At 46.9% G+C, this 26,909-nt stretch overlaps 1 protein-coding gene across 12 annotated transcripts in view; it reads right to left on the reverse strand.

The window, feature by feature from the left end:
• Window positions 1-26,909, reverse strand: part of LOC118510739 (CUGBP Elav-like family member 2) — a 280,203-nt gene that overhangs the window by 79,121 nt on the left and 174,173 nt on the right. For all 12 annotated transcript variants that reach the window (XR_004906058.1, XM_036052957.1, XM_036052964.1 and 9 more), the window contains one exon: window positions 18,599-18,647. Coding sequence is in view for 11 of the 12 variants with exons in the window: in XM_036052957.1 (XP_035908850.1) it covers window positions 18,599-18,647 (49 nt within the window). In the remaining variant the exon portion in view is untranslated. The remainder of the gene's footprint in view (window positions 1-18,598; window positions 18,648-26,909) is intronic.

Raw genomic sequence — 26,909 nt, forward strand, 5'->3', positions numbered from 1 at the left:
CAACAATAGCATAAACGAAAGACGGGCGTGGGCTATTGGAGTTTGAAAAAAAGCAACTCCCTAACAACAAACTCGCGCATGCTAACGCTAGTACTGGTATCATGAGCGTAATAATAGGAAAAAAATGCTGGCTGAAGGGTTGAAAGAGGTGATTCCGCTTGAGGTAAGAGGAGTGAAGCGAGTCGGTTTACCGCCATTAAACGCTCGCCACCACTCGCTCACCGCTATTTTTCTAACTGAACCATTCAAACAGGTGAATCGAACCTGGCCCTGGAGCTGGAGCGGCTTTGGAGGCTGGAAAAAACAACCCTCTCTGAATGCATCTTTCCGTCATTAGGTACGGCGGCGGAAAGCACAAGTTAGTACACCAATACACGCGTTCGCGGGGTGGAGAATTTTCCACGGGATGGGTTGCAATAGATGGCGATCGCCGCGACCAGTAAAACGTTACCTCGAATGGACGAGTGGACACAATGGTAGAAACAAAAAAAGCGGAGGTCGGATCATGCACAACAACAAAGAAAGCATAAAAAAGTGATCGCAATGTTGTTTTGATTTTTATGCACCACGGATCACAAACGATAACGTGACGTTCAAAACTTGCATAACGTGCATCTTCCGCCAATATTTCCGTCACGAGACGAAGTAATAAAAATGTACATGCTCAAAACCCAACAGTACATCGTTGCTGACGGGACGCAACGCGATCATACACAACGGGGTACATGTGTTACAATTATGCCTCCCTTCCGTCCTTCCTCCCTCTCTCCCCCCTCTCCTTGATAGTAAGCTCGATCGAAAATGTGATGCCGGATTGACGGATGCATGTTACTAGGGCATGGCGGGCACGCTCACACACACACACACCCTTCGCGCTTCATGATTTTGGCGGCGGCTCATCCATTTCGATCGACGAAATGCATGAACGCATCCACAAAGCGCACCGTCATGACGAGATCGAGCGTCGGGGTATTTGCATGCCATCGGGCCGAATTGAAACATATATAAGCATATTTCGTGCATGGCCTGTCGGTCCTAAAACGAAAGGGGAATTGAAAAGTTTCTTTGATGAATGATCTGTGGTATACTGTGAAGCCACACGTTACGAGAATTAACACCGGACAACCAAACCGTGCTACGCGATATTTTAGACTATCCATGGCGATAGAAGATATGAGATGAAACAAAGCTTCAGAACTAGAATCTGTAGTAATGCAAAATTAATGTGCAGATTGCATACATCTAGGCGCATGCTTTAGGCAAAAAGTTGAATATTTCTATTTTGATTATTAATAGGAACGGCCTGGCATAATATAGCTTATTCTATTTCTTGTCCCTGGTGTATGGGCGGGACGCCATTTTAGACTGTAAGAGAAGTGAGACTAGGTACACATCAATACACTGTAAAAAAGATTGCATGAAACTTGCTAAATTAATGTGCAGGTTGCATACATCTAGGCGAATTTTCGACGAGAATTGAAAAGGAAATAATATTCTCAAAAAAATATTCTAATTTTTGTAATAAACTTTTTTACTTCAATCTGATTCCACTAGGGATTGTGCTTGTATTGCTTAAAACAACCGATCAACCGAAAAATATGTAGGAAATGATTAAAATAATTAATTTAAATCTTAATAGCATATTTCTAGGCGACTTAAGCATATTTAATTTTATATTATAAAACATCCATTTTTAACCTTTTTAATTATTTTAATAAGCCCTTTTAACATACCTTTCCCATAGCCAGCAAAACTATATGGCAGACTGCAAGTGACAATGTGCAATATAGTTGTTGGGCTGAAATCCAACTTACAGACTCTCCTTTGTTTGTCATGACACGGACTTTCCTCTCGAAGTGCACAATCTTTGTTGCACAATGTAATATGCCTAGGTGTGCGCCTATTGCTCACCGCTTCCCATCTTTACGCTTATCTACCGTTTGCGTTATCCTTTCTTAAACGCTCAATGGCACGTTCGCAAACTCACTATTTGTCTACCCCCACTCGCAACTCTCGTCGGTTGTTGTCTTCCATAACTGGGCAACAGTAGCTCAAGCATTATCGGACACAATAACCGGCCACTCGCTCACTGTTCATGCAGAAGCGCACATCAACGCGTTCGTAGCACAAAAATCCATCCATCCCCCCCGACTGCATCTAATGAGTGGGAAAATAAAACGGGCACGGAAAATTTGCATACAAAATTGAGGACGTCTCAAGTCTGCTGCCCTCCGATAGTGGCGGCTCCGTACTGGCAGCAAACAGAATGCTCGCACGCCGCCTTTTCAACAGTACAGTAGGGTTTGAAGAATCTTTGTAAACCATAAACCTTGGTTAAGCGCAAACAGAAGCCAGCCGCGGTTCTTGGTTCTGTGTAAGTGTAATCGCATCAGAAAAAAGGCCGATAAAACCCGCACTCAGGCTCAGTATATTCCGTTTGCTAGGTTTATAATGATTTTCTTTGCCCGTTAAAAGGTTTATACACACATGACCCACAATCACAGCAGTGCAGTCGGTGTTGGTTTTGCTGTAATTTCAAAGAATAGCGACAGAAACACACAAGCGACTGCTATCCGGCGCACGCGAATTACACTACCAAGAATCGTCTACATTTGTGACTCGGAGCTGAGCGCGTCATTTTTTACGAACCTTAAACAAATCTCATAAAAATGTTTCCTCTCACTTAATTTACGGTCCGGTCTGTGTTTGATCCGAAAAGACTGAAGCAGATGATTTCAGAACCATAAAACACCGCGTGAGTGCGTCCACACTCACAGACAGCAGACGACCGCCTTGGTTCGGTTTTAAGTGCAGTAGGTGTACATAAAATGTTCTGTTTGCTGTACGAATGTGTCTGGCCGTCCGCTTTAAGCCCCGAAAGAAATGATGAATAAATCAATTCGAACGCATGTCAAAACATGATTGGACAGAAGACAGGGCGCGGCAGGGCGATCAATCTAAACTGGTTGAATGATGAACAGGAATTTTCATTAGCTCTTAGTACAGCGTGATCAGGATTTTGGGGTTGATGTTTCATTTTCTATTAATAATTTTATTTTAATCGATCTCTTTTCCTACAACTTTGAAAAAAAAGTTTATGAGTAAAAAGGCCAGACCTAACTGACTATTAATCATCATATGAAAGCTTTCCATCATGAGTAACTTTTGCTCCCTACAGCCCGGGGTTGGGGGTTGGGAAAATAGAAGATCAAGCTGGAGTATACCCATCAGAGGTAGAACATCAGACCAACGTAAACAACAGCGAGGTATTAACGTTAACGCACTCTTAAAACAAACGTGCTTAATGTCAGGCAGGGAAAAGCAAAAATAATATTTACAACATGGGATACGGGCCGAGCGTCGAGCTGCACTGCAGAGAGCGACGGACGCATCGTACACCCATATTTACTTTCCATTCATTTCCACAAAAATTGAACAGCGTATAGGAAAACAGTGAGCCAAGGACCACGTCCTATCTTCTAAAAGGCGATCAAATTTCTTTGCGATTTTTTTTTTTGCACACCATCCTTCCGCTAGTTCCGACGAGAGCTGATTTTCCACGACTTGTGGAGCTGAAGTAATCTGTCTCGCGGGACACGCGGGATATATTTTTAGGCGTAGTCCGCTACGAAATATCTTTATCCACGCACGTGTGTCCACCAGAAAAAAAAAAACCTCCCAAAGATGAAGTTTGTTTAGTGAAATTTTTGTATTCCAATAAATGAACTCTTTCTCTCTCTCTCTCGCTCCAAAACCTATGCGCCCCATACACGACCGAGAATGCCAACATTAAATACGATTTATCCTTCCTCATAATATGCCGGCGGGCAGCAGCAAGCGGTTTTTCAACCCACACACGATCGATTGCGAAAAGAAAATATGGAAAACTCTCGACGCGGGTGGGCGGTCCTCCAACAAACGGCTCCCTCAGCCCAGCACCATTGCGGCTGACCATGCTCCACATCCATGCCATTCCCTGCCAACACGCCGGGAGTTTAAGCACTTTTTTCCCCCGGACGTCTGCTATTTTTCCTACCGCTTCTCCGGGGGAGAAATTCCGAGAAGCCGGGAGGGTTGACCCGTTGGAAATTTTGAGTGGAAAATGATCTTGAGCGTTGTAGAAGAACGCGGTGTTGTGGTGAGTTGATATGGGGAGGAGAGGAGGTCGGTCTTCTGCAGAGAATGTTCTCCGCTGTGCTGGAGGAGACACACCAACAAAAACCCGGTAGAATGTCGTCACGAGCAGAAATAGCAGTGCACTCCCGGCAGCGACCGAAACCCATAATCGATCCAATGGGCCGTGAAATTGTCTGCGTTACGGGGTTTTGGGTCGCGAACGATACCAGAGACTAGTAACACGAATCGTCGGACGGTTTTTGTCAGCGGGATGACCTTCTAGTTTGTAGGACTTTGGGAATGGCTTCACAAAAAAAAACTGGAGGTTCAGTGCAAGAGACAGAAATGCTGTCAAATGCATATTTGGTTCATAATCGAGATACTTTAGCTCGCCTTCAACTTCCAGCGCGCCTTTACAGATTGTTCTCTCCACTATACGGCTTTAACTCGGTACAATATTGTTGCAAAGGTCCTACAAGACTCGGCCGCGTCATACTACAAAACGTGACACTTTGCATATTGTCGAACCACCGATGCTAATCAGTGTTACTGTTCCATTTTCACTCAAGCAAAAACACGTCCATTTACCGTGCGATGCTATCTACAGCTCCAGCCATCGCATGCCAAACAACACCACTTGTTCCGTTGGCCAGCGTGATCAACTCGTGACCGATCTGTTAAACCGAACACACAAATTACCACCTTACAGACACGGATACGGAGTTTTCTAGCCCAAACTGTGTGAAGATACGGAAAGGGATGCGCATCAGTAGCATTGAAGATGAAGAAGAAGGCGCTAATCAATATCCGGTCACGGTGGTAGTCATTTTGAAGATTCCCTCCCGAGATTACTAAGCACCTTCGTGCACCGAGAGGCATTCGAATCCCAAACAGAGCTGCTTTCGTTGGACACCGTTTGCAAGAACAATTTTGCGATCGAGGTTCGCACACCAACATTACCCCTCTCATGTGTATGTGTGTGTGTATTTACCATCGGTTCAGGTGTAATTTCAAATTCAAATGACATGATGGCGCAAGCGATCGCTTTCGACATTCCCGCCAATGCGTGAGGGCACCCCAACTTCCAGCAACACAACTACAGGCCCTGTCTGGATCGCGTATATGGGTGTGCTTGTTGCTGCTGACGACGACGACGACGACGACGACGGTGACTACGTGCACCAGGTACGTAATAAGGGTGAATCCCGGTTTGGAATGGGCGAGGGATCTTTAAGGTTATCGTGGATGTGTGTCTGGAGGTGACTTTAGTGTGTACGGTGCGTGTGTTATGGTGTGGATGATTTGCAATCCCAGGATGTTCAAGAACAATCGAGCACACACAGCAACACTGGCATGATCACGATCATCGCTGCTCGGGTCGGGTGTTGCAGTGCGAGCACAACAACCGACCAGGAGAGGATCAACAACACTCACTCAACACAGGACGAAGATGACAATGATGATGGCGATAGCGAGGGCGAGGTCGAAGAATATGTAATGGCCGCTGGTACCGATGTTGCTGACGAGGGTACGATCGTGGAGGTTGGTGGCGTGCTCGGCGATAGTACACCGGGCCCAAGCAATCGATGTTGGGCAACACCGGCCGCAATCGATGTTGCTACATCCGGTAGACTAGCACCGACACCTCCACCGCCCCCACCACCGTAGAAGTGTAGGAGCGGAGGTGATGTCAACTCTTCGAAATGCACTACCGCTGCTGGTGCCGTTGCCGTTGCTGCTGCTTGATTCATGGCACTATTTCCGTTTTAACGATCACACTTATTAGCAGCCCACCACCACTAACCAGCACTGGATATTTGGGTGGGGGAGATGTGTGACGAGCCGCGCAACTACCAGAACTAGGCTAGTAGAACATGTACACATACACGCACACACACACAAAAGGTACACAAACACCGGCTCGACCACTTAAAACACGTCGACGAACAACAATTGAATGCAGAATAGATAAATTTTCGCACACTGTCGTCGTCGTCGAATGCAGCGACGAACGCTAACGACTCCCGGACAACAACAAAAAAAACGCGCGCGCTCGCTCACGAGGGAATGCACTAGCGCGTACACACTAGAGGCGCGCACTACTAGCTTCACTAAACTAACCCTCTCCTATTAGCGCTGCGTGGCCGGTGGGTTCGCCGCGTGTGCGTCCAACAAGCAGCACACGCACGCACGAACCGAACGAACTCGCGCTCCCGGCACAGAAACAGAGAACGGGCGCGACAAAACAAGACACGACGACGACAGGCCGAGAGTGCACGCGGCCGTTGCTGAAACAAAACTCGCAACGCAACTCAGACGGCTAATATATATTTCATACACGCGCCTATATGCAACGAACAATGAACGGCGGGAAACGCGCGCTCGATCGTCAGAGCTGTGGCCGGCGGTTGTATAGCTTATTTTGCCGTTGTCTATTTGAGCTACCTTGCTGAGTGACTGTTCGCTCTCGCAAGTTCATCCGAGATCTCTCTCCCCGGCTCAGAGGGTTGAAGGAAACTCGCCGGAACTCACCGGCAAGAAAAAAAAACAAGGTGCGGACGGGGCGGCTTACTGTTGTGGAATACAAACTCTGAGGGCTCAGGTCGGCGGATAGGTGTGGCACAACACAATACCATTCTAAGTCTACTTGTTGTGATGTACCAGCTTCGTGAGAGGAAGTTTTGTGTAACACTAGTTCGTTTTTAAAATTCACACTTCGTTCTATTCCTGCATCCGTGTACCGGGGTACGCGATCCGTATCATCCATTCCAGAAGAAATCCCTACGTCAACCCTCGCGCTCTCGCATTTTCTCACTCAATCACCAGTCGGTAAATCCATCAGCTGGTCGCCGGAACACGGGAATGGGGGTCCACGGGTTTCAATTCAAATGCAAAGCATCATCGCACCCGTCCGCTCTCTTCTTATCTTCGCGTACATCGAGAATGTGTTTATCCGCTCCCTCAAAAGCGAAAGCGAGATAGCAGAAAACACGGCTTACGATCGCGCGATCATTACCATACACATATGTATGCATCCGTCTGGGTAAGGGTTCGCCCTAAAAGAAGAGAAACAAAAAACCCAGCACATAAATCACGCCAAGCCATCATCACGCGGTAGCCCATCCGCGCGATCCGTGTTGCCCACGTGAGTGAGAGAGAGTCGGCAACGAAGATGGGACCTGGGATTAGGGAAGGTACTTCACAAACGATTTCATTATTTTCTAGAAAACGCTAAGATCGGCCACAACTGGAGAAACAACTCGAAGTTGCGGACCGATGCAGCGCATGGGGGTAGTCGTCCACCGATCGTCTGTAAACAAAGATCACTCACGAAAAAAAACGGGCACTCAAACAATGTACGAGAGTTCCACAAGAGGGGGTTGGTTTTTGAGTTACTCGCACACGATCGATGGAAACCCTGGAGACGCTTGGTAGAAATCTGTGCACGATCATCAAACGTATCTAAACGCGTCGACTGTGAATTCCCACTTCTATTTTTTCTCTCGATTTGCTGGAATTCACGTTTCTTTTGCTTCTTCCCCACCCGAGCTTCCTCTAACCCTAGTGTCCGGATCTTCGGACAAGTTGGAGAGAGAGCGAGATCGTGATCATGCAATCGTAGGTCGCACGTCAAGTGCAGCACAAAGTGAGTTAAACCACCTCCAATAACCTCGAAGCTTGTTGCAGTGGAGACTTCAAAACGTTCGTCCACAGTAGTCTCCTGCCATCAGCAAAACCCTGTCCAACTCTGGTGCTCGGTGCGAATTTCATTAAAAGAATCTGCTGACAGAAATTCACACTCATCACGGCTAATTTCAAACACGCCAACAATTTCCTTTCGCGCCGTTCCATCTCAACCATCTTCTCCCCACACAGACAGACATCGACATTCCTTGCATAAAATAAAATTTAAACAAAATAAAAACAAACACCGCATGTCCGCCGAAAATCGCTCTCTGCCTTCTTATATGACTAATGGGAAGGAGGCCTCTGCAACACCACCAGAGAGCGGCCTGATTGTTGCTTCAACACAAACGGCACCATTCTGTGTCTCTGAGTCTGTGGTCTGAGATTCACGCACGCAACAAGTCTCCCTCCTCCGTTACAACAGCTGACGTAACGCATATACTACGGCCGGGCTTAAGAGACGCTCAAACCACTGCAACAAACGGTAGAATGTGAGACGACGGTCCCGCCGTTCATGTCATGTTCGGTAGAGTAAAATGGAACCCATTTAGAGGGGCGAACGGTCAGGCAAAGAGAATCGTTTTGATTGATGCGCCGTAAACCATGACTCTGCACGGTGGAGGATGTGGTGGCGCTTGGCCGGCATGTTTATTCCGGACGATGATATTAAGGGTCGCTTAAGACGGGCGTCCGTGTACAGGAAGTGCCGCCTGTGAAGCGGTCTGCTTTCTGAAGGTATCTGTTTCCTCAGTTTTGGCAACGATTGAGTTACGAGAAGACTTCTAATCGTTCCTGGCTAGTGGCCTCTGAAATACTGAGGACTGCTACCAACAGTCCGAGACGGCAGATGAACAGGCAAATTATAATCTAGGACTTCCAGGGAAAGTTTTGCCTTCCTCAAGTTGTGATGATTAAAAACTGGAGCGATTTTTTCCCCTACAACCAGATGAACATATGAAAAGAACAAACCAATGTCTGACTCAACCGGAAGATGAAAGGAAATTGACAGAACGCTTCACATGGCGCCTGCACACCCATACACACACACACATTGGGTTGGGGTCTTTTTTTCGGTTCGGGGCAACAGTTTCTATTTTCAGGCATACACACACGCAAAACTTCAAAGGCTTATACAATTCAAAATCATCCTTCTGCTGCTGCTACACAACCATAAAGAAGGCATCTCGGCACCGTACTCCCGGCCGTATCCTTTAGGTTCTCCTCCACTGCTTGGTTTTTCATTTCCGCAAATCAATGCCGTACCCATATTGCGCACCGAAATAAAGGCATCTCTTTATATGCCACCCGGTTGCCCTCTCTCTCTCTCTACACACTCCCCTGATCCGATCAATGGGCTTCGCCATCACACACGGAAGGAGAGACCCCAGCTCGGCTGACTCCGGAAAACTACCCAGTCACTTCCAGCAGCAGAAAGATGGCACACACGTAAAAGCATATGCTCCTCCCAAACGAATAGCCTTCTGTTTGATCCGATTGTTCGTAAAGCTCATATACAACCCAGCGGGTGTTACTCCGGCCGCCGGTATGTCTTTTACACGCATCCACAGACTTCAAAACAGTAATATTCCCAAACTGCACACGCTGCACCTTTTCACCAATGGTTGTTGCCTTTACAGAAGGCAATAGGAGATATCACACACCCAACAAATAGACGACGGAAAGCAGTTTGCTGGCCCCTCTCTCTCTCTACACTTCGTCAGGCACAACTGTCAGGCATGCAGTCTTGTTCTGTACACCCGATCATACCGAAATGTTGGTCAGTACTGTGTGCAAGCGATACCGACAAAAAGATGATGACAATTCGGAAAAAAGCGAGGGGAAACCAGTCGAGCATGGAAAAAAGCTCAATTGAGCGAAGTTGAGGTGTGCATTAAATGGAGGAAAATAGGATGTAATGTGATGTGTCTGAAGGTATGTCTGTCAATCAACCGGGGTACACGCCTCATTTACGTATTGAACGGGGGGCAGAAGTGTTTAGGGATAAAGTTACCTTGCTGGAGTTGCCAACTATGTCTTTAGAGGCCTCGCAAAGGAATTCCTTTTCATTGTTCCGAAGTAGGCGATTCCATTGAATCATTTGTAGTTCCAAATATTCTACCAATTCCTCGTAGAATTCTGACTCCTGCAAACACGCATATGCTTTGATCTTCTGGCCAACAACATCAAAATCTCAACATGATGTTGATAGCTCATTTAATAAGCTTTCATCCCATACTCGGCCCTTCATCTGTGGTAGTGCAATATGCAACTTCAACGAAAACTCCAACAGAATCCCACAAAAGATTCATAATGAAAAGCCAGCCATTTCTAACGTTGATCTCTGCTCGGGTTTCGCGATCCTCACGAAGAACGAGAACCCCCCACCCCTTTTGTGTGCATTCGTTGATTAAATTTCCTTCCCCACAACTGGCACTGTGGACATAAAAGCGGCACGACACATCGGCTTGCATCGGAGGCTTCTTTAAGCCGGAAGTGTAGACCAACTTGTCGTCCGCTTGGTAAAACCATCGCTGGTCAAATGTCAGCCGCGTCGCTGCGGCCTTCCATTCCCTTCCAAAGCCCACCCCTCGCAGAGCGCCGACGAATTCCTCCATCTGCTGACCAAAGCGAAAAGAAACCATAATTAATGAGTAAACGCTAGTGCAACAACTATTACCAACTGGTGCAAAGTTGCCGGGGAACGTGTGCAATGTAGCCGCAGGGGTGTTTGCGAGGATGGCCAAGAGCTGACATGAATTAAGAAGCGAGAGAGAGAGAGAAACAATATCATGAAAAACTATACGCTCCCGGCAATGTGATACCCGGGGGTCGGCAAAAGGAAGCCGGAACCATCGTTACTCGTGCCCCCGCGTGCTGCTGCTTCGGGGCAGCTTCTGTAACAATCGTCAACGGCAAGAGCAAGCCGTAGTAGCACCCCGGCCAGTATCAAGACAGCGACAGTTAAGTCTGTCCCCGTGTCATACCACTTCATTTCGGCTCACGGTGACGACAGCAGCACAGCACTGAAGTGACCCGTAGGGTAGAGCGTCATTATGGGGAGTTTTCTGTTTCAGTCGTCCGTTTTCATGCTTAAGTGGACGGACGGTCGGACACGGCCGTTAGTTACGGCTAAGTTACTGGCGGGCAAGCTGGACGGACGTGAGAAGATGATTAAATTTCACTTTCAGTTTCTAATTAACATTGTAACGTAATGTCCTCCCGGCGCTTTTGGAGTAGCCGTGCTCGCTTCTAATGCTGATGCGTGTGTGTCACACGTATTAGAATCTGATGTTAAATATATCTAAAATGAAAATATTTTTAAATTTTTCTCCCGCAACTGAAGACCGGATCGAAATCCAATAGAACCAGATGTAGCGCGACTTGCTTTCGAGGGAAAAGGGAAAAAAACATTGTCCACCAGGAGGCCTACCACTCGCCTACTACCAAGCTAGAACGATAATTAAGTGGTTGCCAAACACGGACACAGCTGTTAAAGCCGCGCGACAGTTGCGCCGCCGGTGATGATGATCGTCGTCATTATAATCCGCGCGCGACCGATGGTGGTGGGTCCGGGGAACCATTCGAAGAATGTTGGAGAAAATGCCGGTCCGGGTGACCACCCACACTAGCTCTCGCTAGGGAACTGTGCCGGTGTGACGTTTTCAGGGCCAATGCATAAGAAGGTTTTGGGAGGAAAAATTAACGCTAGTTTTGCGCTCGCACAACTGATTAATAGCCGACCAGCGTGCCGTGCGTGGCCGGTGCTGCAAAACGGGGACAAGAAAACTCATCCAAAAACCGATGGCACAGAACGAAGCGGTGCAGCGGTTGATGAGAGGAACGGGGTAGAAAAAAAAATTGGCCATTAAAAATTGGTGACAACATCCATAATCGCACTCGGGGCATCGAATGACACACCACCGGCAGCCGTAGCAGCACGCGCAAACACACACACACACACCGTATGCTTATGTTGGTTGGTTTTTGGGGTCGGGTTAACGCATTCAGCATAAATTAACAGGTCAACCGCAAAAAATGCATGTTCGCGCGCGTTCATCGAGCAGCAGCCCCCAGCACCAAGAACGAACCACGATAAAACTGGACGGACGGTCTTGCCTCTGCGGTGTGGGAGAAGCGGCAATGGAAGGTGATATCCGCATGTCCACATCCGCCATATGGTGGCGTGGAGTGACCACGGAAAAAGTATAAAACATAAAACCTCCGACTAACAACGGAACCATGTGTCGCTGTCGTCTGTCTATAACCGCTAGGGCTGGGACTCATCGGGGTGTACAGAAGAAGAAAAAACAAACGCACACACACACACAATCCACCGTGAAAGAAGAGTGAGTATATGGTTCCTAAGGAAAGGCGGAAGCTTCGGTACTTCTCGACACGCGCGCGCGTTCCGGAAACGACATCGGACTATTGGAGGAGGTACCTTCGCCATATACTCGGCTGGCACTGAGTGGGCCAATATCCGTAGAGTGGACACCATCGTTTAACGCAGCATCGGGGTTGAGTTTAGTGGCCAGAAGCTGTATCCTTCTGTAGGTCGAAACCAAACCACCGAATACTTTACACCCAACCCATAAGCACGTTGAACGAGAAGAACGAAGGCGTGTGTCTTATTGAGGATTCCCCGTAATACTATGTTGTCCTTAGACATTTAGAATTCTCCTCCCAAAAGCAAACCCAACCAGTTCCTTGAACTCTACTGCATCCGCTTACGGATTCGAGTAGCGAACGCAAACCCCCAACCTCCCCAAAACCAATGCACCAACACAATTTATATGTCAATGCCCTTCGATAAACCCACAACCCCGAGAGGTACCGTCTCGGGTCTTGCCGTAGCCAAACAAAAAGAAAAATGGCCACCCCAACCGCCAACGGCGCCGCGATGCATGTTTGCTTCGGTTCCGTGTGTTGGTTCTATTTTAAAAAGCCAAAACCACCACACACCCCGAATGGATGGAAATGTTTTCTTTCACCCGAATCTGACACCTCGCCACGGCGAAGAAAATCCGCCACAATGCAAACATTCCACAACCGCCACCCAGCACAAGCACAATCACGGATTGGGGGGGTGGTGCAGTTTGTGGCGAGTTGTGCTCTGTCTTTCCGATTCCGATTTTTCACGCAAATGCAACCGCGCGCAGATGCAAATGACAATTTTACACCCAATAAATCTCACATTGCTACGACGACGGGCGTGAGGGTCGTCGGTTAAGACGATTCGAATTTCTTCCAACTCGCAATGCTCTGCTACCATCCAACAACCAGCACATCAAGTCGTCGTTCGGGATCGTTGGTTTCAATTAAACCCGCAGCAGCACTTTCAACCCTCGGTTTGACATTTACCTATTCCGAATCGATTCGATCGAATGCCCCGGATGCTTTTGTGCTCGGATGCTCGGACTCGGTACGATAAAGTTTGGGTTTAATTAGTTAAGGATCAAACCCGGTTGGTGGTAACCGCCGAGGTTGATCAAAAGGTGTGTGACATTCAATTTAAAGTGCGGTGGCAACGTCCGTGACCGACGTTGTGACAAGCGGTGTGGAGATATTGCAGGCGAAAATTAGATTAATCCTTGATTCACTGGCGAAAGATTTGCTGAACTATCTGCGGCAACTCAACAATCTCGTTCGAGAGCTTCACAGTAGAACCATTAAAAGGAATGATGAGCTGACGGACAACTTCATCTCTCGGAAGTTGCGATAAGTCCACAACGCCAAAAGCTGCATCAGAAGCAATCACGATGCACCATAAAACCCACCAGACGTCCCAGAATGACCCTACACAATTGACACAAATCTCGAAAATCATACCATCATCCGGGGACCTGCCCGACGGGGCTATAAAACAACCGAAAACTGCGACATAAACACAGGAACAGGACCAACATGATGCACGGTCCTCCGCCCGCTTTTGCAGACATAAACTAATGCCCTGCGCGCGATAAGCGAAGCACATAAAAACATTGAAGCATCGAAAAGGCACAAGAAATTGCACCTCCAGCTACAGGAGTAAGGGGTCAGTTTCTAAACTGCAGTAAACAGTGGTGCATAGGCAATCGAAATGTTGCTCTCCTATGCTTTATGTACCCCGGTCCCCCCCGGTGGTGGTCATTGTATGTTACAACATAGTGCTAAGCGCTGAGCTTCATTCGCGAGCCTGCAGTGGAGCAGCAGACAGCGAAAAACAAAGTACTTCTTACAGTACAATAATCGAGGGTCGCTAGCACAGCTAGTGCAGTTATGGCAGGGCTTTTGTCCAGCATTCGGGAGATAGAAAGAGAGAGAGAGAGAGCGAGTTTACGAGTAAGGAGGATATATGAAAAATTGTTTATATGCGCTACACGTTCATAAAATTGGTTCAGCGTGTCCGTTCGTTTCCAGGAGCACCGGGCGGACATCCAGCCGGGAACTCCATCGAAAGAAACTGCTACCCATTGTCGGAACCCCGGAAGCATTGGGCGTGGGGAGTTCGGGGGAAAATCTAAAACAATTCCTCGAAGCAGCAGAACATAAAAAAGGCTGCACAATGTCCGCTGTCATCCGTGTCCCACACCGGACGCGTCGTCTGTTGATGTTCAAATGCAGGATTGCGCACAACAGCGACTAAAAAAAACCCTCCAATGCTTTTAAAACATACATACTGGCAACACCGAGGTACCGTGGGTTCCGTGGTGCGATCAGTTGATGACGCGGCACGCGAAAAAAAAAAAAGTATGTTCCGTTTGAAGTAGTGGTTGTTGTGTTCCTGGTGCTTGACACCCGAACACCAAAAGGCCTGTCTGGCGCATAAGATTATTAATGTTTTTTTGCTGGTGGTAGAACTCCGATCGGAGCTAGTGAACAGACGCTTGTACAGAAAGTTTTAGAGCTTAAACTAGTAATACTAAATGAACAAGGCAAGAGATCCTTGCATTGGAGTCAGATACATTTAGGAGGCGTTCCAAGAGAATCCGGAACGCTTAAGTTGCTTGAATCGGTATTCCTTGACAAACGACTATCTACTGGCTTGTGTTTACTTACGATCGATCTATATCCGCCCATCATCATCCACCTCAAACCCCTGGAGCCGGATGTTTATGGAGACCTGGTCACTTACCTAAAAATATAGCAAATAGTAAAAAATATGTAATTTACATCCCACAAATACGCAATTTCTTCTGGGGGGAAACGAAACCTTCGGCCAGCTCAATACGCGCAAGTCGCCGATCACCAAACCACAGGCACTGTCGGCACATCGGCCCAATGAAGTACGAATAGCCCGTTGCCTGTACGGCGTACGAGCAAACGAACCGTCGCGCACAGTCCGGACAGTGATGTTTCCGGTACACCAGATAATTGTTCACGGATTGAAAAACATGCACCATTTTCAGATCACTTTTACCAAGACCACTGAAGTAGCAAGTGCGTCGCCACGGAAGGAGCTGTCAAAAGGCTATGATCTTGTTTTTGACGAAAGACTGTCCCTGTTCGTTAAGTTGAACGAAACTAGGTGTCAACACACGCCCCGGACTTGACTGTGATTGTTTACCGAGCAAAAAGGATTTCAATTTAAAAAATGTATTGAATATCGTCCTTTTTGGTTAGTTTTAGGGTTTTTCATTGAAGAAATTGATATATTTTGTTTAGATCTCATTCGAATTAAGTAAGTAAAGATTGCTATGGACCTTAGGTGGTAACTTCGTGAGCAGCTTACTCGAAGAGTCCGAACATCGAATCCCATCCAGCTACGGGTAAGTGCAAGTCAAGGAAGCCAGAATTAGCAGACCAAGAAACTGCTGTTGATGCTGTAGAGCCAAAAAGGAAGAAAATTGGTTATCCTCCTTCCCGGTTAGTCTTCCCCAAAACCGTACCAAAGCTGTGGGTAAGTTATTCAAGGGACCGGAACATAACCTCGACTATACGGACCATTATTAAATTAACCCAGGTTAAGTGAAATTAGCGAAATGCCAATCGTGCCAAACTGTGTGCACCACGACCAATTCTCACTAATAAACATGTGTTCTTTATTTGCTTCCCAACAGCGACCTGGCAAGCCATCCTACTCTGGCGGCCAAGACCGGCAAAACGGGCACAAGTACAGATGGAAAATCGTTTCTGTTCCGAACCCGAATCGCTTCCCTTTTTCCTCTGTGCTCCTCTGCTCTTCTATTCCTCCCATTCGCGTCCTTGTTCCCAGTTGCAAATTGTTGCGGTCGTACAGAAAGGGCGCGCCTTTTATTCCATTTACTTATACCGTTTGTTTTTTTTCCGGGGGGTTCGTGGTTGGTTTTGTGAAGTGAAAAGCGAAACCCGAGAGAAAAAAAAGGATTCCACTGAATAAATGCAACATTCAAAAACCAATCTACAGAAATGTAAGACCAATCCTGGGGCCGTCGTCCACCCGTCTCTGTGTGTGTACTAACTTCGGAGCTTGGACGGTCCGAAGTTCGCCGTACGGTTGTGTCGGGCCCGGGCATCATCAGCAGTCCCTTAATTATTAAAATTAAATTTAATGAAAGGAATCATTTCTATTTGAATATTTTCGTTTTCCAGCGTTTTCGGCCCAGCTCGCCTTTTTGGTGGATAGATTTGAAATGCAAAGAAGAAACAATAACCGCAGCGCATAAGGATGGAAGGGCTTTTTTTTGTTATTGTTCCTTGGAACGGCAAATGCAAGCAGAAATGGGCGAGTTCCTTTTTTTGCTCCGTAAAACCGAATACACTAAGGGATGAGATCCAGAGAAGGCGAGACTTGAGATATGGACCAGACTGCTTTTCTAAAGAGCACGAAACAAAGGCTAACCTTTTTGGCGATTTTCTGGACCGAACTGCAGTTCGGTTGGGTGATACGAGCGAATAGACATCAAATTAATTGATCCTCCCCTGTCTGCCCGTGGGGGTCACGGGTGAGCCATTTTAAATTCGCAGAAAGAACCCACGCTTAGCAGTGCAGAATATAATGATGCTGATGGAACCACAGCGGTGGTTGTTATCGGTTACTTCATTTCCGCTGGCAGTGGCACGCTGTGGCCACGGTTCTCATCAATCTCTTTCGTCCTTTCCAACGAGCGGACACCTCGTCGAACATTAGTCCCACAGTATTAATGTAAGAAAAGTGACACTGATAATTGAATTCTTCAAATTTCCGGACCGACGCGCTTCAATTTCCTCAACTTCTTCTCCATCTTCAGGGTTTCGGAGAGAACATCTTTTTTTTTATCTTGTACGAGTACTGGCAAACCCTGGGAAGGACATTTTTCATAGCTTTCAATCAGCCATTTTTTGTGTATCCTTCTCAAGTCCTCTACTGCTTTGTCGTCTATTGACATCCATCGTTAGTAAGTTCCTTTTTTTGTTGTCCGAACAAACCGTTCATTGCAACAAGAACCGCCACACATCGCCATGCTTACCCCTGAAGTGCAGGGAGCAAAACGAGCAGCGATAAACATGGGCAATAAGTAGATTGCGAGATCGGTACCGATCCGAATCCGAAAAGGGATCCACCGCGACCGAGCAAAAAGGGGAAAATGACTATTTACACATTTCCTTTTGCACAGGTGAAAACCTTCACATCAGACCAACGGGGTGGGAGTGGATTTTGTTTAAAGCCATCCCCAACACAGTCGGCGACTCGCTTCAGGGAAGGACTTACTGGCTGCGGTGAATGAATGTCGTGTCGGACGACCATTTATCAGTGGTTGGTGCCGTCAACTGCTTACCGTAACCACGTTCGTCGTCGTGTGGCGTGACTCCAACGAATTTGGATGCGACGGGAAAGGAAAAAGTTTAATTGAGAAAGTTGTTGTTATTTGCTGAAGCGTCAATAGATTGCCTAACGGGGGACATATGGGTCGTATTGTAAGGATTTGGTTTTGTGGGTAAATGTAGCCGTTGTGGTCTAGTACTGGAGGGTTTTTACACCTGTACGGACATTGCAAAGGATGCAAAGGAACTTCAATAGTTAATCTCCAATCCCGGGAGAGTACGAAGGGAGGGATGATTCTAGCCGTGGATGTCACACACGAAGGTACTATCCTGCGGAGTTGTACTATGTGTAGCAAAAACCTTTTGCGAATGTTAAAAAAGTTTCCAAGGAATTAGTACACTGCCATGTTCAATTCCAATGTCCTGGACACGCTTAATCCTCCGTTGCATATATTGTTTCCAGCGAATCGATTCGGTTTCCTTCCGGTTTCTGCGTACGTAAAATATAAAACCTCATAAGCGCACTGACTTCTCCACCGAGCTCTCTAATTCTAGGATTACTGGAGAAGATGTACTGGAGAGATATCTATGTATTGCAAAGGATTCACATTTAATTTAAAGCTCGAGTGCTTCCACTACCTCGGAGAAACATAAGACCGTCCCGCTCCACTGTCAATGAACCGTAGCGGAAGAATTGAAATTGACAATCACTTAAACGGGGAAGCCAACCATCGGGGCAAGTTGTCTCTGCGTTCTTCTGCCACTGAACATCCCCGAAGGATGTAGGTGTTAAGGATTTGATTTGTACTGTGGGAGACCGGTGGGGAATCTCTGCTTTACACCACCACCACGATCAGGATCAGGAGTTTTGAGGCTTCCGCAGAATTAACTTCCTATGGGTTTGTTTTGGGGTCAATTGAATTTAATTAAACTACGATACGAGAGCGTAGGATATTCAATCTCCGGGGCAGAAAGTTTCTTGCCAATCAGATGGGGTAATAAATGTACGAGGTTTCCAATTCTCAGAATTAACACAATCCAAGGAAACAATTCATCCTGTCAGAGCGAACGAACGATTCGTTTTTCCACTTACCATTTCGATTCTCGCTGTCTGCCGGCTTCATCTGGATCGGATGGTGCATCTGCAATACAAAAAAAAAGAAAACCATAAAAAGAGTTAGTCAATTACAGGGTAAAGTTTTAAAAGAGAGCTTCATCGAACGAGTGGCAAACACTAGCTTTGCTGAACCGGATGTACACCGGTGCAGCAACAATAGCAGCAATACAGCTCACTAAATACCCTTTGGCAGCATTAATTCGATTCGGATCGGACAGCGATGAAATTAGTCCCCGAAACACACCACTCGCGCGCGCGCGCTCCCTACAAATGGATCCATTTAGGAGGTGTACCTGGCCTCCACACTCTGGACCACCACCAGACTATAGGGGCCGCAATAATTAGCGTAATGGACAATTTATGGAGTGAACAAGGCGCGTTTGCAAACACATATAAATGGTGAATCAGATTACGGTTCCGACGGACGCGCCCACACGAGTGATGCACATAATTAGGAAATGATTAGCGAGTAAAGCGCCTTTCCCGTCTGTGTGCCTATTGATGGTTTGATGAGCGGTACGAGATGATGAAATCATCATCACACAACTATTAGCACTCTCGGAAGCGCATGGGGATGGGGAAGAATCAGTCATGGGGAAGAATTCTACCTAAAGTTGGCAGAAGATCAAGCTATCTTTTACACACGCCATTGCATTGCCGAAGGCACGAATTAAAGACAACACACCACCCGGTAGGATTGCTCCTTCACGAGCGTGTATGTCCCGGAGCTTTTGCCTTGCATCCGGATCGAGCAAGGTATAAACACGGCTAGAACACGGGAAAAGTGCTCCATCATCGAGCGGGAAGCGGTAGAGCAAATATTTCCTTAATTAAAACTTTCTCTCGCCGACCTTCCCACACCAGCCTCCTGCTGCTGCCAGTTTGTGGTGGGACAGAGCTGGTGTAGTGATGTAGTTATTCTTAAGTGGGAAACCCAAAACTTCCACCGAGACGAACCCGTACCCGGCTTGGTGAAAACTGCGCCGCCACAGAGCAGCGCACTGCAAAACGCAATAAGTCACTACAGAGCACACTGGCCGGGCTGTTGTTGTCTTCACAACTGCTTGAGATCGTTGAGGTCCATTATTTCTTGTTCCCCACCAGTCGCTGCTGACTGTTTTCTGGTGACTATTGGGTAAGTGTTTCCCCTTTTACAGACCCCCATATTGTTTGTGAGTGTGTGTGTGTAATGGTGGAAGAAGATTTGAGAAGCCATCTTAAGAAAATAGTCCTCTGGAAGAAAGAAGGTGAGCCGAGAATGGTGGGGGTATAATTTTGACTGTGTGGCGCAGGATGGTAGTGGTATTGTTTGTGAAGTACTAGTCAGGCGCAGTCAACGACGGTGGTGGTTATTTGACTTTAGCATTTAAGCACTCGGCAGAAAGCACTTATAGTTTGCCGAACGACACAACAGGGATGCGTTTGGTGTGGGTTTTTAAGCAGCGGCATTTGGAAGTAATTCGTAATGTAAATTTGTCTAGCGATATTGCTTGTTCGGCGGCCCTGCATCGTTTTGTAGTTGGTGCTACGCATTATCGTGTAAAATTAAATGTTTGTAGCTGTTAGGGAGTAGTTTGGAAGAAAAATAAAGCCGCTGCTAGGGTGTATCCAGGTGATAAGCTTGTTAGTAAGACGGTTTAGTACACACCGAGCATAACTTTAGGCGCCACTGTGTTCATATTGCATACTTTAAGGCGCATTTTACCTAAGTTAAAGCCCCAAAAAGTTGTATAAATCAGATTTTTTTAAATTTTATTTCTCACTTCAGTATCAAATGAATACACATTGCCTAACTTCAGGCGCCGTTATGTTTACATTTGTTTTTTTTTTAAATTTGGCCTAAACGTCCCATAAAGCATTTAATTTACCTCGCAGTATATTGTACGACACGTCCATTAAGCTCATCTTTCAATGCTTAGAAACACACAACCCAAAAGGGTCATTTTCTGCGCAAATTGGAATAATAATGCATTCGGGAGGCCTTAAGCTACCAGCCCCACCTGACAGTGGCCACCGTGCCAAACGACCGACACACTGTCCAGGCGTCGCATAATGCAACCCGCTCTATCAGCACGGTTCAGCTGGTGATTCTATTTGTGGTGTCCTGCACGTTCATTATTTAGTACAGGACTGGTCGGTCCCGGTCCGGACGAGCAGCGAGAAGCGCATCAACCCGGACGGACGGTCTGTTCTGCTAAAGATCGACCAAATTGTTTCTCGTGGCTGGTACGTAGGTAGACATAAGCTGACCAACCCGGGGAGCGTGCGTTAATAATGCACCATAAACACATTATTATTCAATAATTGCGTTTTGCGTAAGACGGTCGTCTGGTGGGAAGTCGGTCTTCTTGGGAAGACGCGTTTAAGGGAATAGTGCGTACTTCGAGGTTAAGGTACAGAAGCATCGTCTTATTACGAAAGGAGGTAGCTAATGATAATATCATCTGCTCACTTTAATATGTAATTTTGCTCTAAGTTCTGAAAACCAAAGTTGAATCGACAATCCTCGAGTATATCCTGATGCACCAATTAAGGCATTAGGATATTGGTCAATATCATAAGAAAACTAACGAAAAAACCATCCCACGTTTCGATTAAATTCTCCTGCACTCCACGAAATGCACCGGCACGTTCCATCTGTAGATTGGTTTCCATTTCCTTTCTGCCGCTTTCGCGACAAAAACGCCACGCGAATGTGATAAATTTGATGGAATTGAGACACCCTCCCCGCAAGCGTTTAAACTGATCGCCTAACGAGGTTTACATTTCTTTTATTGGCCCCCTTGCTCGTGTAGCAGCAGGACATAACCATCCGTACGCTATCGACATTCGGCAGCGAAGTATGTTCGATGTTTCGACAAACCCCACCCGCGATCGATCGATTGACCAAACGTGCCAACTGTATTGTTGGGGGACGAGCAGCGTGGATGTGGCCCGCTGTAGAAGCAGTCGCGGTCGTTAGAAGCAAAACTGTGGAAGCGATGCATTCTGAAATGATTCAATTAAGGGTTTCGATGGCGGTAACGAACGTTCGAGCTTGGTCAGAATCAGTCGTAGATTCGTCGAGGTTCGCGTTGTGTGGTTGTCCTCGTTTTCTTTTTTTCCTGTTGGCACCAAATTTGAACTCCATCAGAAGCATTTGGCCAATGCGGACACTCGAAAGCGCACATTTAAAATACGTTTGGGGGTGATGGCGTTCTACCGGGTTGGATGTCCTTTTTTGGGGGATTTCAGCTGGATCAACTCTAGCTCCTAGCTACGCAATTAGGGTGGCGCGTTGTATGCTTTTGGGCCACATAAATACACACACCAGGCACCTAATTGAGTTCGAACGCGTGTGAGTTCGCGTGACGCTATAAACCTAAAGCTCTACGCGCTAGCACATCCATCCGGGAAAACTGGAAAACCACCCATTTCCGGTCAGTCAACGTCTTTATCGGCGCTTAAACTGCATCATCATCATCATCATCGTCGTCAGTTGGGACGACACACGTCATTACTTCTCGTTAATCGTGGTCGCTCTCGTACGCTCATCGTTAAAATGGCTTTTCCACAGCAAAGTAGGTAGACACAAAGGCACTTCATTACACATGGAGGGCGGGGTAGAGAAAGGTGGCCACCATATGTGTGCGGACTCCGAACAAAGTCTATCGAAAGGTAAACGATCGGATGTAAGGAAAGTCATCCATGCTTTCCATCAAAAGCTGCTACAATGCATCAGTTGGGATATCTGTACAAGTATCAGACATTGTTGGTTTTGATATCCAAACTGTGACTTTATCAAATATGTATCCATGCACTTCACTTCAAGCTTTAGGACACTGCTAAAAATCAATCTAAGAAGAACCAACTCTTGCCAACCGCCTTGTGTCGACACTAAAATTGTTGTGTAAATTCTCTCCAACTCCCATAATGTTGTTACCTTCCAGGGGCAGAGTATGGAAAAGCTGTTTACTTGCTTACCAAAAACCCAACTTTCACCAGCCAAAAAGCCTCAAATGCGCTGCCGGTGGTGGTGTTGGATGAAATTTATTACTTCCCGAAAAACCCTCAACGGCGGCAAGCCACAGGTGAGGTAGCGCCTATTAATGAGGCCTGAAATCTACTACCTAGTCATCGTCGTCCGGGTGACTTGCATTGAACACAGCTCATGTGCCTCATGTGGCCTCCATTACGTGGGGAAGTGGGAAGGCTTAAACTTATTCGGCAACTATCGAACTCACAGCATCATCAGCAGACACGGACCCGTTCAATATGTTACCGGTCTGTTTCCTGAAGGCCATGGTGAGGTTTGCTTAAAAGGACTTTCCCAACTTTCGACAAGATTATTACAGTTAGATGTACTTTTATTTTAGTATGCTCCAGTGTGGTCCTTACCTGTCTATCAAGGATGAAAGACTGGAGGGGAGTTTGCTCCCTCGCCACATGAGCTGTGTTCTTTAAAAGGCTAATTAAGGACGAACTTTGCAAAAAAAAATCCCCAGAACCAACAGCTTTTCCCCTTACGACAGCTAACTTTATAGCTTTGGCTGCGGCTAACGAGCGTTCCTGGAGCTGGTCCTGGGAATGGTGGCAGAAGAGAGCCTTCATCGTTTACTCCATATTCAAGGTGTGCCTGCTTGTTTTTTTTTTGTTTTCATGCCCCATATATCATACGCCACGTGCACGTTGGAAGTTGAAGCACGGAAGCTTTAAGCGCTCTCGAGAGTTTGGCTTGCGTTGTTTTCTTCCTAAATCTAGTTTGCTCCTTCTTTTCGGAGTTTGGCATAAAAATGCTCTCCTTATCATTAAGAACACATCGTTACACACCTGACAGTGGGAAGGATCGTCGACTTACCGAAGGAGAGAACGTTCAGAAAATGTACCCTTCCTGGGAATCAACGAACAGCGTCGTGTTGCATTAGTTTGTCACGTGAATAAATTGTTCCATAAATAAATGCGGAGTGCTCGACGCCGAGCACTTGCTCCGGAGGACAGACTTTTAAAAATATCCCACAAAGAACCTTTGGCCGGGTTTTATTTTTGCATACCGTACACCGGGGCTGTGACATAAATTCACCTACCTCACATGTGTCATTTTAATTTATTAAAGCTCCAATTTAAGCCTAGACTTGCTATCTGCACGCGTTGGGCCGATCGATTGCCGCCCGAGAGCGTGTACCTTCCACTCGAAGGACACTCGGTTCCGTATTTGGCCAGAGTGCAACAATTGCACAGAAAACAAGCTTATGAAGGGATTAAAATGGAAAATACCCATCGGCTTAGAAGCCAATTACGGGGTCACAACACACACACACACACGCTCTAGGAAAAAGGTGTATTTGTTCACATGCAGATGAGTGAACGGCAAGAGCTCCTTCCACAGTCCGGCAGATCGTCTCCGCAAAGGGCTCTGTGTGTGTTGCGACAACAGCAACAGGTCGTCGTCTCCGTTCGCCTGTAGAATATCCTTAAGCACATAGCACTGTCACAAGTCACCTCGTCCGCCCGGTTCAAGAACAAGTGGTCAGTGGCGCACAGAACGCACATACCATCCAGACGTGTGTGTGTGTGCTGTCCGGCTCCAATCGGGCCAACTCGACACTCGGATACGGATCGAAACGTGTCACCCTCCATTGCTGCATCATGGGACCTCGAATTGAAAGAGAGCGAGAGAAAGCCGTACGACGATTTTGTAGCATAATAATCGGTTCTTCATCTGAACTCCTTTTGTCGCATGTCCCCTGTCAACTGTTCTGGGACGGGAGCTTCCCAATCTAGAAACCATCTACTCTACTGGCCCAACAGCATTCTCCGGTTCCCTGGATGGGAAACCGGGAACCAAATATAAATACGAGACAGATTAAATTCAATTAGAGCTTCGAACCGTTGGCACACATCAAGGAGGCGGAATGATGTCCATCGAGGAATCTCTCGGCGAATATCTCACTCGCCGTGTCTTGGAGGCACAGTGCACTCGTGCTAGAATCGTCACGTTTACTGTCCATCCTGAATTGAGTGCGGGAGTGTCTGTGTCTTCTGCAGCGAGATGAAAGTCCCTCCGGTCGGTCCGGCTGTCCAGGACCTGGTGGACTAAGTGGTTTGTGTCGTTTCCGTGCCAGCAATCGAATCGACAATGCGGGACAAAACTGTCTGTGTGTGCTCAGTGCCAACTCCTCTCTAGTGTACTCCCCAGAACAAAGAGCAGGAGAGTTACCTATATAATCCACGATTGCTTCGGTGTCCACCAAAATCCCGCAAAGGATTAACAGGATTTCTACCACCACCAAGGGGGGGTTTATCCTACTCGCACGCAAATACTACCGATATCCTCGAGGCCGTGGCCGTGTCATCGAGGGACGGTTTGAAAATTCGACGTAATGTGCTCTCCTCACATATGCATAAAAGACTTCCGGAGTTGATGATTGCTGCCACAGGTCCGCGCGCACGTGACGATGGGCGAAGCAAAACAAAAAAAAAATCCCCATTCACCGGGAATCGCCATTTAAAAAAATGGACAGGATATGTGTTCTATATATTCAACGGCGGAGTTTTTTGTTCCTTGCTTCCGGTTTTCAGGACACAGGTCTCTAATATATCGTTCCATTTTGGTGTTTTCCGTTTGCATTTTGTTTCGGTGATACTTGGTATTCCTGGAAACAATCATGTTTGGTCGTCCATCAGTGTGTGGTTGTGTCGTGTTGCTGCCCTGTCTAGACTGGAGTCGTTCTCTCGAGGCAGAATTCGTATCCGTATCGGCTCATGGCGTTGCTGTTTGCAAAACCTATCCCCGCGTGCTCTCAAATGTTATTGCCGTTAATTCCCTCACCTGGGAGATATAAAAATGAATTTTAATGCCTTATTGCAACCGGGAAGAGCGTCTAGTGCTGCAACACTCTTCCATCTACAGAGTCCATCTACAGAGTGAGCGTGTGTATGTGTTTCGTAGTAAGTTCGGGATTTTTTTTTCCTTCCCTTAATGCAGACATGGAACCGCGTTCGATTCCAGCTGAAAACTTCCTTCAAGAATTATCACCTCTTGTTGTGAAAATCGTCGCCGAGGGTACACTTGCCAATATTGGCACAGTGTGCCGTTGGTTGGCGCTGAAGAGCCTAGAATTCTGGGGGCGTACTTGCCAAAAAAAAAACTCCCCCAAGAAGGGAGGTGATGACCCTAAAACCCTGCCCGTGACTTCCACCGGGCGAGAATCCACTGGGCGCTCGTGAAGAAGGAAATAATTGCACGATTATGACACCAAGTGAGAAGGATCGTTTTACTCCACGGTGGAAGGCGCATTCTCCAAGTTGTGCTCATTTTCTTCGGCATTATCGTCCGTCGGCATACAACCGGCCCTGCTCAGCAGTAGCTAGGATGTGAGCTGGCCGCCTCCGGGATGATTTGGAGCAGTAATTTCTACTTTCGTATCGTCTTGCTGCCACTCTAAACCGTAATGGCTTCATTTGGGACTCGCTGCCGGGTTCTCTCCCTGGTACGGTCGTCCTTTCCGGCACTTGATGGCCATGGACGTGAGGGAAACCGGGGGAAAGAGAGGCATCAGTTGTGTTGTTGTGCGATTTGAACCCTTCTTCAGGCATGGCTTTTATCAACGCTGGTAGGTATCGTTCCAGTTCGACATGCTCCTGGGATGTGGCAAAAAAGGGGTTTTGAGAAGTTTAAATAAATTCCACATGTGGCACAATCTACTTCTCACACACACATACACACACACTCATCGTTGCTGTCATGGTGTCTGATTTCCGAGGTTCAGGCTCAACACAGCACCAGCTGGCCGGCGGTAGATAAGAGACGTAAAAATGGGCAAAATGCTGCAAATTATGTGAAGGGGCCCACGTTTAAGAAACTGGTTAAGGCAGTCCAGCGATAGAGAGAGAGAGAGAGCGAGACAAAAAATGGGAATCGATGAAGCCTTTAAGCAAATTACCACCAACTTCTAACTCGGTGCAACTTTCAACTGATTTTATGAGCAGAATCCCCCCACCCAGCATCATCGGTTCCAAGGAAGAGTCAGTGTAGCCATTTTATAAAACTCATCAAACCGTAACGGTTTGAAGGTGGAGTGTGTTTTTTTTGCCCTCTCAACGCCTTATCTGTTCGCCATAGAGAGACCACTCGCATGTGCGTGGTGGTACATTCTCACCAGCTCACGTTCATTAGAAAGTTCAAACATGAAGGTTTATCGAAGCAGATAGCTCCAGTGAAGCGATCTTAGCGACCGTGTGCTCCGTTCGCAAGGGAGACTGTCGCAAGCACCAGGGCTGATGGCTGATAAAATTAGAACATAATCGT

This window comes from Anopheles stephensi, chromosome 3 (assembly GCF_013141755.1).
Source record: "Anopheles stephensi strain Indian chromosome 3, UCI_ANSTEP_V1.0, whole genome shotgun sequence".
NCBI classification, from domain to species: Eukaryota; Metazoa; Arthropoda; class Insecta; order Diptera; family Culicidae; genus Anopheles; species Anopheles stephensi.